This window comes from Chiloscyllium plagiosum, unplaced genomic scaffold, assembly GCF_037043375.1.
Source record: "Chiloscyllium plagiosum isolate Xiang-an unplaced genomic scaffold, Cpla_swu_hap1 HiC_scaffold_36, whole genome shotgun sequence".
Lineage (NCBI taxonomy): Eukaryota > Metazoa > Chordata > Chondrichthyes > Orectolobiformes > Hemiscylliidae > Chiloscyllium > Chiloscyllium plagiosum.
In genome coordinates this window covers 48,875,705-48,894,086 of record NW_028270174.1, presented here as the reverse complement: position 1 = coordinate 48,894,086, position 18,382 = coordinate 48,875,705, and the positions used below count along the sequence as shown (strand labels likewise).

Below are 18,382 nucleotides of genomic sequence, written 5' to 3'. Positions count from 1 at the left end.
TTTAAAGAAATGCTCTTGTGGTTTTCTCCCAAGTTGTTCCCAGTAATATCCTGGGTTTAGGCAGGTGGAGTAACAGGGCTTTGTGCAGGCTTTTGTGTGGGGCTCATCAGCTCCCATCTGCTTTCTTTCTTCTTACTTCTGCTCTTTTTTGTGTTTTTTTCTTCTGTTTTTCTTTTTTATGGTGGGTTAGTCAGCATAGTCAGCAGCATCGGCTCAGCAGCAGGATGACATGGCTCCTTCTGGCAACTGATGGTGGTGGCAACAGCAGTAAGGATGTCCTCCTTGCATTCAGGGCAATGGCAGCAAAGCTCCTCCAGCATTCGGTGGCGATGGCAGCGGACTCTTCAAGATGGTGACAGGAAGGCAACATCTTTGAGGAGGGTAGCTGGAGCAGAACTGTTGGCACAGTGCCCAGTTGGCAGCAAAGCCAGAGATTCCTAACTGCAAAATGCCCAGAGCAGGCACTCCTAGCACTAGCGAGGCAGCGGCTGCAGCAGCATGATATGTACAGCATGGTCTCCTGGCATAATCGAGGCAGCAGCAGATCCAGGGACTCCTGGTTGTGGTCGTGGTGGGCCCACAGCAGCGACTCCTGATTATGGGCAAGGCGACTGCAGAGTCATGGATTTTTGGTTGTGGGGCAAGTGTGGGTTCAGCATAGGGCTCGGCAGCGTTGAGGTGGGACCAACAGCGAAGGGAATGGTGCCTAAATAGTGGCAACCCCTATATTGGCAGGTCCAGGGCAGGCAGCACTGGTGTAAGTGAACCGTTTCAAGACTCATGGCGGAAGCATTGGAATGAAAGTTGACTCTTTTTCAGTTACATCTTTTTATGCTTAAACTACTAAAAATGGCACAGGATTGTGGCAACAATTTAAGCTTTTCACTGTAACATGCAAATGACAATAAATCATTCAATTCTACTTTCTGGATTCAGTAGGTTAAATGCATTAATGAAGTGTGAACTAAAACTGGTAAAACACTGGCGGTTGAGTGGCGATGGATTTCAAAAGTAACGCGAGAGATTTGAGGGTGGGGAACGAAAAACCCTTCAGTAGTGCATAAAAACACTTTAGATGTAAAAATAAACGAAGAACTGCGGATTCAGAAAATCTGAAACAAAAACAGAGTGTACTGGAGAACACAGCAGGTCTGGCACTATCCTTTGAGAGAAAAACATAAGAGCACTATACATGTCTGGACCCTTAGTCACTGGAATAGAAATGTTAACTCTATTTTTCTCGCACAGTTGCTGCCAGACCTATTAAGTTTCACCACTACTCTGTTTCTGAACTAAAATCGGTGCCCGTCTGAAAGGCTTTACAAGCTCGAAACTTGTAGCGCCATCTTTAACTAATTCCGAGCATTGCCTCAATTTACTTCGGCAGAGCGTTTTAAACTTAAACTGACGTCTGATTCTTATCCAGTCAACCACTCGACTCCAAACTGTACCGCGGAGAGCGGATGTCCGGTTGACTAGCGGAAGTTGTTTACACACATGCCCCGGCCTCGGTGGTTTGAGCTCGGTCAGTTGTCATGTCGAATCCCTCTCCGAAAGTCAAGCCGTCTTCGGCGGCTAACCCGCGGGTCTACCTGGACGTCGGCATCGCGGGGGAGACAGGTAAGGCGGCTCGCGCTGCCCGCCAACCGCCGGAGAGCGCGGGGCAGCGCGAGCCTGGATTAGCGCGTTCCAACCGCCTGCTCATTTCTCTCTGTATTGTCGAGATCTTCTCACGCTTAATCCTTCACACAACAGTCATTCATGTTTTACTAATCTTGTTTGGTGGCGTTTCTAGAACGTCCTTAACCACGTGAGTTTCCAGAACATCCTTGACCAAGGAAGTTTCCAGAACATTCTTTGGCCAAAGGAAGTCAGAATATTCTTCATGATTCGGAGATGCCGGTGTTGGACTGGGGTGGACAAAGTTAAAAATCACACAACGCCAGGTTATAGTCCAACAGGTTTAATTGGAAGCACTAGCTTTCGACGCGACGCTCCTTCATCAGGTGATAGTGGAGGGCTCGACCGTAACACAGAATTTAAAGCAAAAATTTGCAGTGTGATGTAACTGAAATTATGGGCAATTAAGGGCATTGAAATTCTTCAATGTATAATTTCAGTTAGACCACACTGCAAATTTTTGCTATAAATTCTGTGTTACGATCGAGCCCTCCACTATCACCTGATGAAGGAGCGTCGCTCCGAAAGCTAGTGTGCTTCCAATTAAACTTGTTGGACTATTACCTGGTGTTGTGTGATTTTTAACAGAATATTCTTGACCGTGGACGCACCTGGAATCATCCGTTTTGCTTTTAAATCCAGACAGTTGTTCGCTTTAGCTACTCCTTTTGATCAGTTTATAAGTACGCTTTCCTCAACTGCTGGACCAGTTAGTTTGCGTGAATACACTCGGGAACTCTGAGTAGTACTGTAACAAGAATCACGATACCTCCTCTGATTTTCAAATGTTTTGTCAATAAAACATTTGTCATTTAGTTTAATGCACATCAGTCAGTATTCGGCTTCCTTATTGCCTCGGTAAATTTATACATACAGTGGTAAAAATCCAGTAAGATCAAAGGTGTAATGATCAGCATGTGCTGAATAGCAGATTTCATTTAGGGTGAAAGTAGGAGTTCTATAATTGGATTCATTGCCTTCAATTGAGAAGGAGGACCGTGATATTTTCTCTTTAAATACTGTATTTCCACCCAGAAGGACACTGATTTCAGGTTAATGGGAAAAGAATCAGAGGTATTGTATGCCAGTTATGATCTGTAGAGAGAGTAGTTTTAACTTTAATCGTAACTTTCAAAAGATAATTGTGTATTGGAACAGAATCAGGGCAATGAGGAATAGTAAAGGAGTGGGGATAGCTGTTTCAAACTGCAGGGTAAACAGTGTGCTGTATATGAGATGCAATTTGCTGTGCTCTCACTTGGTCAGTACTCCGTGTGCAAATGGTTCATCAACAGTTCTTAAGTACGAAGAAGATAGAGCCAAACATGTATCCACATCAGGCAAGGATGATGAGAATGCTGAGGGAATCAGAGGTTGTAAGTTGAAAAAGATCTCAAAGAGCTTTGAAGTTGGAAACTGGGTAAGTGATCAGAAAAGAGGTGAGATGTTAAGGGGTTAATTTGTTCTGCTGACCTTCAAGAAATTGGATGCCCTGAGGGTAGGGTGGTATGTTTCTCTGTCTTGCAGGTACAATGTAAAAAAAATTACATTATCATCCCTTATTCAGAATCAATAAGAACATTGCAGTTAAAATTCTGACTACTCCCTGCAGTTAAAAGATTTACACCACATCTTGCCATTAAGGAATGATTTACATTACAGTTTGTGGAAATGATTAAGTCACTGCATTGTGTCTTGAGTGGCATGGAAGTTTGTTTTGTGGGCATTACTGATTGTGATGTAAAGATCTTGTATAAAGAAAGGACTATTCCTTTGTTCAGAGAGATCTCTTGACACGGCTCTGCCAGCATTGCGAAGTGTGTCAAGAGTTCCTCCAGAGCTTGTGCTTGCTTTATAAAACTTTGGTGGTTCACAGAAGTTGGCGTATTGCAGTTGCATCAAGTGCGTAAGAATCTCAAGAAACAGAGCGATCTGCTCAAAAGGTTTATAAGTGTTTCAGGCAACAAGTGACTACGCTAACACTTATTTTCTTCCCAATCTTACTCTCAGTTTATTGTACTTTTCCTGGTTTTCACTACACCATTTCACTGATCTGATGTGGAGTATGTTTAATCGTAATCTCTATTTTCCTCAAAATCCAAGGGGGATTGTCCTGGTTCTACTTTTTGTCTTTGTTTGAATATATCTTGTTTGGAACTGAAACAGCTTTTACTTAACAATCATTTGTTGTTCATTTATGGTAGGCCAGGAGTCCTGGCTTCAAGTTCCATCTGCTCTAGAGGTGTGTCATACATGTCTAGACAAGTTCATTACGTAAAAAAAGACTCACTTTCAATCTAAATGTTGTACTTTATATCATTTTTTGCCTTTCTCAATTACTAATACAAACCTTGTGTGATGATCATTGTTGCCCAAGTATTACCTTACAGGCAGTTGAACCACTTGGTCCACCTTATTTCCCAATCCCAGATTAAGCAATGCTTCCTTTCTCATCGAGTTAAGGATATATTACTCAAGGAAGATTTCCTGAATATTTTTCAGAAATTTCTCCCCTCATGTCCTTTAACCAAAACACTATATAAATTAAAATACAACTAGTATTATCACTTCAGTTCTTGCACATCTCGTTAGTTAATTGCAGATTTGCTGTTCTGTCTCTTTCACTAATTAGATGTCTTTTGAATACCCTCATGTGGTATGATCATACCTTTTAGTTCAAGATGAGAAACTAAAAGGATATCAGTCCTTGATCCCTTAAGGACATCCCTACTTCCCAAAACTGCATCGTTTCCTGTAATTAGGCTATCATTTTATTCCCCTTTCTTTCTTCTCAATCTTTTCTGAGCAATTTATATCCTCATACATTGTAATAATTTTAAGCCATGTTTCAATTATTGCCATAACTTCATATTCCCACATGACCTGTAGCTTGCTGACTTTACTTAATATACAGTACTTTGTACATTTGCGTACACACTGTTTTTGCATTCCCTGTAGTTTTTAGTTTGCAATGATCTAATATGGAAATATTCCATTCTCTAGTACTCCCCAATGCTCTTGCTTTATGCGCTGTCTCTTTTTTTTTCTTTTTATATGTTGGTTCCTGTGATGACGCTGCTCCTTTAGCAAGGTTATCTCGTCCTTGGTTTTTTAAGAGAGATTGTAAAAGACAGAGGTTCCGATTTGTCTGGGTTCAGGGACTTTGCTAGTGGCTAACAAATATAGCCTAAGGCAACAATCAGGGAAAATGCTTTTAGGTTTCTTTTAAATGAAAGGGGAGTTGGCAGTTCTCCCAGTTCAGGGTTTTTTTTACTTGGTTTGGTCTTAGCAAGCAGTCTGTTCAAAGCTGCAGGTCAAAGAAAGGTGCTGGAGAAAAAAGGATCCCTGATTCAACAGATATTTCTGGCTGACTTGTTCTCTTTAGCATCTTTCCTGTAAGAACCTGTGTTTGAATTTACCTTTTTTGCCAAAGGGTGTAATTTTGGGGATGTTGTAGGAAATTGGAATGGCTCCTTTAAGTTGGTCATGTTGGTTGGGTTTTCCAATAGGTGTTATTCTAAATTCAGTTTTCTTTTGCTTGTGTTTCATTCGGTGGTGTGTAAATAAATTCTGTTTTACTTGAAGCCAAGTGGTTTGACCAGCTGCATCACTCCTGGAATATCCATCCAGGATATCCATCCATGCCTAAAACAGCGAAGAAAGTTAGGGTCTGGGCTAACTTCTTGAAATGCTTTGAGAAGATCTGGCCTGGTCCATAACCATTTCCCTCACCAGACCAAGCCACGGCAATTAAATATCCTTCCAGGTTATTGGTCACATCCTTATAAGTGTCCTCTTGGAAAAGGTGCCTTCTATGCCACAATGTGATTAACAACCTGAGGTTACAACTTCTGGCTCATTTCTTTCCCCTTACTAAATGTTTACATTATCATGAGCATTAAAGAATATCTGACCTTTTACTAGTTGGCTGCAGCTTCGTTTCAGTTAAATACATACTAAATACTGAAAACTTATTTTTGAAATATGCTGCACAACCAACCATTGCCTCATATACGGCAGCTGCTGTAAAGGGAATGTTGATGTCTTCTTTTGTACAATTAAAGATGTGCGGGTCAGGTGAATTGGCCATGCTAAATTGCCCGTAGTGATAGGTTAAAGGGGTAAAGGTAGGGGTATGGGTGGGTTGCGCTTCGGCGGGTCGGTGTGGACTTGTTGGGCCGAAGGGCCTGTTTCCACACTGTAAGTAATCTAATCTAATCTAATCTAAACTGATATTCAAAACATGTGAAGTAGTAGCTTTCACACCAGCAAAACTAAAGTTTTGAAAATATTTCAAATGGAATACTCCAGTTCTTCTGTATCTAGCGTCTTAATATACTGTATATACTTGTGCTTAGGTCAATAGTGGGCGGCACGGTGGCACAGTAGTTAGCACTGTTGCCTCACAGCGCCAGAGACCCGGGTTCAATTCCCGCCTCAGGCGACTGACTGTGTGGAGTTTGCACGTTCTCCCCGTGTCTGCGTGGGTTTCCTCCGGGTGCTCCGGTTTCCTCCCACCATCCAAAGATGTGCAGGGTCAGGTGAATTGGCCATACTAAATTGCCCGTAGTGTTAGGTAAGGGGTAAATGTAGGGGTATGGGTGGGTTTCACTTCGGAGGGTCGGTGTGGACTTGTTGGGCCGAAGGGCCTGTTTCCACACTGTAAGTAATCTAATCTAATCAATCTCATGTATAAATAGGCATTATTTTTGGCCAAAAAAATCTGGTACAGGTAGAAGATCTTTTATCTGAAATACTTGGGACCAGCTGCTTTTTGGAATTCTGAATCTTTCGGTTTTCAGAATAAGCGAGAGTTTCATGGTGAAATTTTTAAAAATCTTACTGCAGGAGCAAGCTTCCATGTAAGAGCAGGCCGTTGGTGCTTGGCCACCGCCACACACACACACACCCCCCTCCCCCACGTTGCATCTGAGTGATATGCAATGAGTTGGTGTCAACTTGGGTTCACAGTTTGCATGCCAAACAACCTTGTTAATGAGAAAAAATCTTCACAAAAAAACTTTGGATTTCGGAGCTTTTCGGTTTTTGGATGTTCAGATAAAGGATCTTCTACCTGTATTTTTCATAAAACTTGTGTATAAGTCGATCCTAGTTTTTCAGGGGTCTCTTCTTGACCATAAATGCAGCCTTAAAATTTGCACATTATTGATTCAAGTGCAATACCTACATCATCACGTTACATGCACCAATATATATTTGTGCAATGCAATTTTCAAAGCGTTGAATGTTGATAACTATGTATAGTGTATATAAATATAGTATATATTTATTTATGTAATATTTACATACATATATTTGACCTGTGCATGGCAAATATCTATGATACCTTATGGCAGTCCTTGACCATTTCTTCCTGCTGTTGCCTCAGTTTCTTAGTGTTGCATACAGTTTTGCTTTGAACTTGTTGTAAAACTTCCCCAAATTTTTCCGACAAAATGGTATCGCGAAGAAACAAGTATACAGCACAGTTTAAACTAAAAGTTATTGAAGTTGCAGAGAAGAACAACAATAGCATAGCTGCAAGGGAGTTCTGTGTTTCTGAAAAACTTGTTCAAGATTGGAGGAAAAAAGCCATCCAATTAAAAGCTATGCAAAGATAGAAGTATGCCAACCGAGGAAAGCTGAACAAGTGGCCACAATTAGAAGAGAAGATTGCTGACTGGGTAATTCAGTGTTGTCAGAATGGAAGCAAAATGACTCAAATGTATATGAATACGTGCCAAAAACAAAGTGCTGGATGGTGCAATAGGTTTATGAAAAGGTATGATTTAGTGCTCAGACAGAAAACCAAGATGACCCAATGTCTACCAGCAGAACTTAATGACAAGTTAATTGGGTTCCATCACTTTGTAATCAGAAGTCGGAAGAAAAACGGGTACAGACTCTCATGCATTGGTCGTGTGGATGAAACCACAATGAACTTTGATATGCCAGGGAACAGAATAGTGGACAAGATTGGAGCAACAGCGATTTTGATTAAGACTATTGGCCAATAAAGGAGTCGATTCATTGTGGTACTTGTTGTATGGCAGATGGAACAACATTAAAGTCTATGGTGATTTTTTAAGCCTGTAATCCTCTACATTTGTGCTAGATCCTTGCTGAAATTTCTGAAAGACATTGTTGTCCTCTTCCATGAAAAAGAGTGGATGGATGAAGGTGGTTGCAAGACTTGGATTAGGGAGGTCTGAAATATACAACCAGGTGGACTTAAAAAGGAGAAAAAGCTTGCTGGTTTGGGATATGTTCATTTCAAATAGAGTGAAAAGTGTTATCAGTGAACTTTGAGCTAACAATACTGACATTGCAATGATTCCTGGAGGCTTTATGAGTATGGTGCAGCCACTGGATGTTAGCATCAATAAACCTTTTAAGGACTTAATACAGAAGAATTGGGACACTTGGATGCAAGAAGGGGAAGAAAGCTTCACAAAGGGTGGCAACATAGAATCATAGAGATGTACAACATGGAAACAGACTCTTCGGTCGATGCCGACCAGATATCCCAATCCAATCTAGTCCCACCTGCAAGCACTTGGCCCATATCCCTCCAAACCCTTTCAATTCATTTAACCATCCAAATGCCTTTTTAATGTTGCAATTGTACCAGCCTCCTCTACTTCCCCTGGCAGCTCATTCCATACAAGTACCACCCTCTGCGTGAAAAAGTTGCCCCTTTTATATCTTTCCCCTCTCACCCTAAACCTATGCCCTCTAGTTCTGGACTCCCCGACCCCAGGGAAAAGACTTTGTCTATTTATCCTATCCTTGCCCCTCGTAATTTTGTAAACGTCGATAATTTTGTCACCCCTCAGCCTCTGACGCTCCAGGGAAAATAGCCCCAGCCTGTTCAGCCTCTCCCCATAGCTCAAATCCTCCAACCCTGGTAACATCCTTGTAAATCTTTTCTGAACCCTTTCAAGTTTCATAACATTTTTCCGACAGGAAGGAGTCCAGAATTGCATGCAATATTCCAACAGTGGTCTAACCAATGTCCTGTACAACTGCAACATGACCTCCTAACTCCTGTACTCAATACTCTGACCAATAAAAGAAAGCATACCAAACTTTCAAGGAACTATGAACCTGTAATCCAAGGTCTCTTTGTTCAGAAACACTCCCTAGGACCTTACCATTAAGTGCATACGTCCTGCTAAGATTTGCTTTCCCAAAATGCAGCACCTCGCATTTATCCGAATTAAACTCCATCTGCCACTTCTCAGCCCATTGGCCCATCTGATCAAGACCCTGTTGTCATCTGAGGTAATCTTCTTCGCTGTCCACTACACCTTTAATTTTGGTGTCATCTGCAAACTTACTAACTGTACCTCTTATGCTCTCATCCAAATCATTTATGTAAATGACAAAAAGTAGAGGACCCAGCACTGATTCTTGTGGCACTCCATTGGTCACAGGCCTCCAGTCTAACAAACAACCCTCCTCCACCACCACCCTCTGTCTTCTACCTTTGAGCCAGTTCTGTATCCAAATGGCAAGTTCTCCCTTTATTTTGTGAGATCTGATCTTGCTAACCAGTCTCCCATGGGGAAGCTTGTGGATCGCCTTAATGAAGTCCATACAGATCATATCTACTGCTCTTCCCTCATCAATCCTTTTTGTTACTTCTTCAAAAAACTCAATCAAGTTTGTGAGACATGATTTCCCACACACAAAGCCATGTTGACTATCCCTAATCAGTCCGTGTTCCATTACTTGGAACTATATGTGAGTGGATTGCAGAGTCCAGGAGGATGAAAACTGAAGTTATTGTAAAAGCCTTCAAAAGATGTGGAATTCCTAATGCTTTAGATGGTACAGAGGGTGACTATTTATGGTCAGATGGAAGTGATGACAAATCAATTACTGATCTCCTTGAGAATGCAAATGAAGATGATCCATATGACAATATGCTTGACGCAGATAACTGGAATGAATTATTCAGTGGTGCAACTGATGAGAACAGTGAATTTGAAGGATTCTCATGGACTTTTGCATTAAGCAGCTATCCCATTGTAATTATGATATATGGTGAGAAGAGGTGTTTGCTGTGAATATCAGTTTTTTGATGTAAAATGCTTATCATATACTATTAACAGCTTTGTGCGGTCTTTTTCTAATAAAATACTATCAGTCTTTTTTTTATTTTTACTGCATCTCTGTTTTTATTTCATGAACTGTGTGTTGTACAAATACTCCCGATAAACGGCATGACCACCTGCTGGTATGCCTATTAACTTTTGTACATATGTGTAGACCTAAATGGGAGAGAGCTAGGCATTGAGGTTTCCTCAGAGGCATGGAAGATACTTGGGAAAACGCAAGAAAGATATCAATTTGTAATAGGATCTGTGCTTTACAGTTGAAGAATCTCCACAGGGTCTACTTAGCTCCAGGTCGTTTGTCAAAATTTAAACCAGGGGTATCTTCTACGTGCCCCAAGTGTAAAGTTGGTACAGGCATTCTTACCCATTATCTCTGGTCCTGTGGTAGGCTTCTAACATACTGCTGCATTGTGACAGCTACAATGGAGGGGATTTTGGGTGGAAGGGTGGAGAAGGACCCGATCTCTCCTCTTCTTGGCCTGCCCAGTGTGTTCCCTGTAGATGCGCATAAGACAAATACTTTTCAACATCCTCACTTTCTGCGCAGGAAAGAATATCTTGTTAGGTTGGGAGACCGAAAATCCCCCGCACTTGTTAGGTTGGCGTAAGATTGTACTGGAGCATATCCCTGTGGATTTTCTTACAAAGTATTATACACCACAAAACTTGAGAATTTCTGTAAGACATAGCAGCCCTTTTTGGACTACCTGGACACAGATTTGTCTGCCACACGAATAAGAGCTTTTATATAGCCATAACAATTGTGCTTTACGAGTCCAATATCCAGAGAGAGGGAACTGTGAACATATGAATAGGTGAAAATTCATGCTCTCGATATCGAGAGTTCATGTTTTGTTTTGCTGAGCTGTATTATTATTTATTAATTTGTTATTAGTTATTATTTATTTAGTTAAGTAGTTAATTGGGTTTTTTTCATACTTATACATTTGTACATGAGGACGGCTTGGGTATTTTACATTTTTTGGGGTTTTTTTCTTTGTATTTTGATTGTGTTGATTTGTATTTGTAATATTAAAAAATCTACTTTTCAATAAAAATATATTTTAATAAATAACTGCCTTGATGAACAATGAAATGATGCTTGTGGAAATGGGAGGGTGTAGCCATGATTATTGAATGATCTAAGAAACATAGCAAACAGAAGCAGGAATAGGCCATTCAGTAAGATCATGGTGAATGTCCTAACTGAACCCTAACTTCCTATACTGCCCTCATACCTCTTCATGATTTTTCTATACAAAAATCATAACCACAATCCTACCAGTCAGTTTAGTGAACATCCATTGCACTCACTTGATGGCAAGCATGTCCCTCCTTGTGTAAGGAGACCAGAACTCTGTACAGTACTCTGGGATTTCACAGACCTTGACGATAGCAACATTTCCCAGCCTCTCACCAATTTTAAAAATACTTTGTTTTTCTGTGTTTTCTCTTAGAGTGGGTAAACTTCCCACTTTATTCCCATATTATGTTACATTTGCTGTGTACATCTCCACTCATTTGAGTTGCTAAATGCTTTTTGATTATAGCGTCTTCCTCACAACTTGCTTTCCCACCTAACTTTATATTGTCAGAAATCTTGATTACAATTTCCTTATCTAAGCCATTAATATGGATTACAGTCAGCTCAGGACATAGAACAGATCCTTGATATTCTTCACTGGTCACAGCCTGCCCATCTGAAAATGATCCATTTATTCATTTTTAATTGTGTTTCTCAAACTATAAAAATTCTGTTGGGAGACTTACTCTGGGTAAATTTATTCTGGCTTAGTACTGAACTGCACAGGCCTGCAGTACTGGAGTTTTGATAATTTACTGCTCATCAAACGTGAGGTTACAGTAGAAGAAATAACACAATTTTAAAACATTGAGCTTGCGGTTGAAAAAGGTTTTTTAAAATATTATTTGATGAATACCACTTGGAAGTCTACATAAGGACTAATTAGGATTCTACTGGATCAGGTTTATTAGCTTTTTTGTCACCTGTACTCACATGAGTATGATTTTAAAAAAAAGATGGTTCCAAGTTGCTATGAAAGATACTTGATGAAGATTAAATTAGATTAAGATAGGGTCAAAAGTTTAACTAGGCGAAAGTGAGGACTGTGGGTGCTGGAGATCAGAGTCAAGATTGGTGTGGTGCTGGAAAAGCACTGCAGGTCAGGCAGCATCCGAGGAGCAGGAAAATCGACGTTTCGGGCAAAAGTCCCTCATCAGGAATGAGGCAAGGAGCCTGAGGGAACATCTCCAGGACACCCGCACCAATTAACCCCACCACCCCGTGGCTGAACATTTCAACTCCCCCTCCCACTCTGCCGAGGACAAGCAAGTCCTGGGCCTCCTCCACCGCCATTCCCCCCATACCACCTTATGCCTGGAGGAAGAATGCCTCATCTTTTGTCGTGGAACACTTCAACCCCAGGGCATCAATGTGGACTTCACCAGTTTCCTCATTTCCCCTCCCCCCAGCTTTCCCCAGTTCCAACTTGCCAGCTCAGTACCATCCTTGACCTATCCTACCTGCCAATTTTCCTTCCCACCTATCGGCTCCAACCTCCTCTCCGACCTATCGCCTTCATCCCCACCCTCATCCACCTATTGTACTCTTCGCTATCTTCTCCCCTGCTGCCCCCCGCCCCCCCCGATTTATCTCTCCATCCTGGAGGCTCCCTGTCTTCATTCCTGATGAAGGGCTTTTGCCCAAAACATCGACTTTCCTGCTCCTCGGATGCTGCCTGACTTGCTGTGCTTTTCCAGCACCCTTCTAATCTTGACTCAAAAATTTAACTACCTTGTTCACTGACTCTACATTCTGAATTCTTCCTCATCTTGTTATCTGTCTCTACATATTGAATGCTTTTCTCCCTTGTTAACCTATTACCCTTGCCTTCAGCACACTATTGTTAACTGCAAGTACTTATCTGACCTGAGTCATGCTCAGCTGAATCTCATGTCAGAAAACTCTAAACTTAACTCTTTCCCTACCTGCTCGTACCCTATACACATTCTCATAACCTGGAAAAAGATTTATTTTAGTACAGAAGTTAGCCATTACACTATATTTACTGTATTGCCAAAGCCTTTCATGGGAGTTAACAAAATAATTTAGAGTTGTTAGGAAATAAATAAATCCTGCATTTCAAAAAAGGTGAATTAAAATCAGAGACATCTTTTATGAGTTTGCAGCAAAAAGGAGCATGCACTAGTTTTTCACACACAAAGTGGGTAGAAAACTGAAAAAAAAAATCTGTTTTCCATATCTCTGGAGTGACCTCCCAAGCAAGTCTGCCATTAGACTGAGTGGTTTTGTTTGTACATGTACTCCACAGCCTGTAATGTAGACATTGCTGAAATAATTCATGCCACTCATTTACTTGTAATGAGGCCACGGAAAACTAAATTCCCAATATTACCGAATCCATGTGAACAAGAGATGGCAAAACAGATCAAGCAAATCTGAAGGGATGTAAATTATTTAATACCGGACTCGAGAAGCAAGAATGATTTGTTGCACTTAACAGTGCTTCTGAGAGACCAGACACCTTGTCTCCGCTTTTATATCTCTGAGTGATGAACTCGGTTAGCTGGATGGTAGGTTTGTGATGCAGAGTGGTGCCAATAATATGGGTTTAATTCTCACACTGGCTGAGGTTACCATGAAGGACTTTCCTTCTTAAACTCTCCTTTTGCCTGAGGCTTGGTGACCATCAGGTTATTTCACTGCCAGTGATCCCTGTCTGATGAAAGAGCAGACCTATACGGAGGAACCTCGATTATCCGGCATTCAGTTATCCGAATATGGAATTATCCAGCAAGATTTCAAGGAGCCGATGCTTGGCTAAACTATGTTGTCTGGAATTCGATTTAACTGAACAAAATACTCCCCGCCTGTGTCCTTCAGATAATCAAGGTTCCGCTGTAGTCTAGTTGGACTGTAGCAACTTTACCATGACTCTCAAAATGTCAAGAATCAGTTAAAATAGATTTTTGCCAGTATCTTGAAATAATGCTGCCACGTTATTAGAGCAAAATTTGACTTAATTATAAACGTGAACTAGACTGTAAACAGTTTTCTCGGAGACTGGTAAAGATTAGAGTTTCAATTGGTGATTGCCCATTTGCTCATTTATTAGCACAAATCATGCAAATAATTGTTTAATGCCTTATTATTCAGCAATTATGCAAAATGAGGGTCTTGTTTCTATGGAGCGTGAATCTGCGCAGTTACTGCCTTTGCTGTTTGAGTTCATGTGTCTCTGGACATCGGAGTATGTCTAGGAAAACTTAACAAACAACGAAATTCACAACTGATCTTGGAGGAACCTGTGTTGGAGAGCTCAGAGCACAGGAGTAGATAAGTACATCGTTTTTAATGTGTAACCTTGCTGTAGGTCTACAGTAATGAGTAGAATGAGTTCTGTCTTGATTATATGTTTTATTGAAATCTGATTCTTGGACTAAATTTTAAGATATAAACTAAAAGTACTAAGTTAGCCTGGAGCACTATCATAGTGTTAAGAGTTTAGATGGAGAGGAATTTGTTAAGTGTGTAAAGACATCTTGTAAAATGTCTATATTACAGAGGAGGAGGTACTGGGTATCTTGAAATGCATAAAAGTCGATAAATCCCCAGGACCTGATCAGGTGCACCCTAGAAATCTGTGGGAAGCTAGAGAAGTGATTGCTGGGCCCCTTGCTGAGATATTTGTATCATGGATAGTGACAGGTGAGGTGCCAGAAGATTGGAGGTTAGCTAACATTGTATCACTATTTAAGAAAGTTCGTAAGGAAAAGCCAGAGAACAGCCATAGACAGATGAGCCTGATGTCGGTGGTGGGCAAGTTGTTGGAGGAAGTCCTAAGCAATAGAATTTACATGTATTTGGAAAGGACTGATTAGGGATGGTCAGCATGGCTGTGTGCGTGAGAAATCATGTCTCACGAACTTGTTTGAGTTATTTGAAGAAGTAACAAAGAAGATCGATGAGTGCAGAGTGGTGGATGCGATCTATCTGGACTTCAGTAAGGCGTTCAACAAGGTTCTCCATGGGAAACTGGTTAGCAAGGTTAGATCTCATGGAATACTGGAAGAACTCACCATTTGGGTACAGAACTGGCTCGAAGGTATAAGACAGAGGATGGTGGTAGAGGATTGTTTTTCAGACCGGAGGCCTGTCACTAGTGACCACAAGAATCGATGCTGACTCCATACGTTTCGTCATTTTTCTAAATGATTTGGATGTGAACATAGTAACGTTAGTAAGTTTGCAGATGACAGCAAAATTGGAGGTGTAGTGGACAGTACTGAAGGTTACCTCAGAATAAAATGGGATCCTGATCAGATGGGCTAATGGACTGTGGAGTGGCAGATGGAGTTTAATTTTGATAAATGTGAGGTGTTGCATTTTGGAAAAGCAAATCCAAGGAGGACTTATACACTTTTTGGTAAGGTCCTAGGGAGTGTTGCTGAACAACGACACCTTGGAGTGCAGGTTCATAGCTCCTTGAAAGTAGAGTCGCAAGTAGATAGGATAGTGGAGCAGGCATTTGATATGCTTTCCTTTATTGGTCAGAGTATTGAGTACAGGAGTTGGGAGGTCATGTTGCGGCTATACAGGGGAAAGATATAAAAGGGATCTAAGGAGCAACTTTTTCATGGTATACTTGTAACATTTAAAAGGCATCTGGATGGGTATATGAATAGGAAGGGCTTGGAGGGATATGGGCCAAATGCTAGCAAATGGGACTAGATTAGGTTAGGATATCTGGTCGGCATGGACGAGTTGGACTGAAGGATCTGTTTCCATTGCTGTACTTCTCTATGACTGTATATCTTTGCAGTGAAGTGATCTAGACTTGCTGTGTGTTACACTGTGTGGGATAGTATCTTACGTACGACTTTGATTATTGATTTGGGTAGGTCATTTTAATAATGACGCACCTGCTAGCTCGCTGGGCTGGATACTTCAATTGGCATAGTTTCCTGCCCCTATCACCAAAAAATATCAATGAGCAGATCGGTAGCTGATAAATCAGTGTTAACTGGCACTAGAATGGACTTCTGCCTATTGCTGAAGAGGAAATCCTACCTCCAATAGCTTCTGGCCAATCTAATTGGCTGGTAATTCAGGAGCCTCAATTGGATCAGCAGCAATGTGGTTACTCCTGAAAAAGATAGGGGCGCCCCACAACATACAGAAGATAGATTAAGATACTTTCTTTAAAAAAAAGCTGCTGATGGATAGAAAAGTCTCTTGAGGAGAATGTAGGAGATGTATTCTTCACCTTTGGCCTCCCCTCTTGGTTTAAAAAAAACTTGCCTTGGGCTGTTACTGTGCAACCTAGATTCAGCTGGCTGCTTCCTTATCCAGCAGGCTCGTGACGGTGACGACACATCGAATGTCTGCCCTATCAACTTTCGATGGTACTTTCTGTGCCTACCATGGTGACCACGGGTAACGGGGAATCAGGGTTCGATTCTGGAGAGGGAGCCTGAGAAACGGCTACCACATCCAAGGAAGGCAGCAGGCGCACAAATTACCCACTCCCGACTCGGGGAGGTAGTGACGAAAACTAACAATACAGGACTCTTTCGAGGCCCTGTAATTGGAATGAGTACACTTTAAATCCTTTAACGAGGATCGCCACTTGATAACTCTTGTTCAGAATCGTTTCCTATCTCCTTGTGTGAAGCCTGTATCTTTTTCTTATCAGTAAATTTAACATTAGGACATGGTCAGGGTAGCAAGCTGTCATGACTTAGCTCCACCTCAACACTCCAATTGTATACCCCTCCTTGTATTCACTTCCTGTGGGGAGTAAACTTTTCCCCAATATTTCAGAAATAGAATTCTTTTAGGACATTTGCTGTCTTGCTGCTGCAAGGATTTGCTCAATGTACTGTACCATTATATAACTGTCCATTGATATTAACTAGGAATTGACTATTGAATAATCTTGTACTAATCATAATGATCACAAGATTGAATTTAAATAATTCTTGCTTATTTATAGATGATAGTGATTTAACAAACCGGTGTCCAGAAACCAACTTCTTTAACAGTATTTTCTTCACCCCTGCTTCTTGTTAGTTGTTTGGATTATTGTTAATTGCCTGCACTTTCAGCCATTGAACCTCAAAAATTCCCATGACCAGTAAATGATCTGTGCATTTGCTAACCTGTAGATCTATTTTTGGTAAAGTTCTGATGGACGGCTATATCTGGGTTCAGGTTTCTGAGTTCACGTTTACGTGTTTAGCAGAGGACAACTAGGGCTGGGCAATAAATGCATGCCAGCCAGCGATGCCCACATCCCATAAATGAACAAAAAATTAGACTAGCCTGTAGTCAGGTGTTTTGAGCTTATATTTGAGTCAAAACTAAGAGCCATAGATGTAAAGTAACCACTAATAAACTCAGTAGAGAATTCCAGAGGAATGCTTTAGCTGGAGAATGGTTAGCTTGTGCACTATCTACAACAGGGAGTAGTCGAAGGAAATATACATTAATAAAATGGAATAGAAGGATTTGTTCATAGACTAAGGTGAAGACTTGCATGAGTTAAAAATAAAGCACAGACATTTTAGTGCTCTTCATCAAACATCTCCAAATTTGTAGCCCTGGAATACAACGGCATTTTACACAAGGACAACATTTGGTGAAATTTAGCCAGTAAGCCTAGTAGATGGTTGAAATTATATGCTACTAAGAGTAGCTAATCTCAATTTGAGTTTCTTGACTAATATTTTAATTAGTGGGAGGTTGTAAAAGTCCATTGGTTTGAAATCTAATGTACAATATGTTTTATTGCAGCTGGACGGATAATTCTGGAACTGTTTGCTGATGTCTGTCCTAAAACAGCTGAGAATTTTCGTGCTTTATGCACTGGAGAGAAGGGAATTGGGCCAACCACTGGTAAACCTCTGCATTTCAAAGGCTGTCCTTTCCACAGGAGTAAGTCAATTAGTGGACCTTGTCATTATGAAAGTTTTAATTTCTATTTTAAGTGACCACATATTCAATTAAAAAATGAACAATTCTTTCTGATCTTTACAGTAATAAGGAAGTTTATGATACAAGGAGGAGACTTTTCTAATCAGAATGGAACTGGAGGAGAAAGTATCTATGGAGAGAAATTTGAAGATGAAAGTTTCCATTACAAGGTTAAAAAGAAGGGCATGTATAGTGAACACTTCTTTGTTAGCTGAACATTGGTAATAAATAATGAATTTTGTAATTGTACATATGATTTTCCATGGGCTGGGTGAAATATTGCAATACTTTCTGCAGCACAATATGAAGGCTATTGTGCTATTGTAACAAAAACTGTTTTTGTTCTTCAACACTCGCTTAATCAATGGAAATTAACTGCTAGATTTTGCCTCTGGGACAAAAATTCAAATCTAGTTGAAACTGAGATGCAAATCTCCTTTTGTATGTTGGGATTATAAATGAAAAATCTAGCTTGAGTCAATATATAATGGCACTTGTTCATTGAAAACACTCACACCACACCAGTGGGGACAAACTTGGAGTTAGGGTTGAACCATAATGT

The 18,382-nt window shown here is 40.7% G+C and overlaps 1 protein-coding gene across 1 annotated transcript in view; it reads left to right on the top strand.

Annotated features, from left to right (window-relative positions):
- The first annotated feature begins 1,408 nt into the window (after positions 1-1,408).
- ppid (peptidylprolyl isomerase D) overlaps positions 1,409-18,382 on the top strand; it is a 52,317-nt gene continuing 35,343 nt past the window's right edge. The window contains exons 1-3 of the mRNA XM_043674007.2: positions 1,409-1,620; positions 17,641-17,781; positions 17,884-17,990. Of these exons, the coding sequence (XP_043529942.2) occupies positions 1,536-1,620; positions 17,641-17,781; positions 17,884-17,990 (333 nt within the window). The 5' untranslated portion in view covers positions 1,409-1,535. The remainder of the gene's footprint in view (positions 1,621-17,640; positions 17,782-17,883; positions 17,991-18,382) is intronic.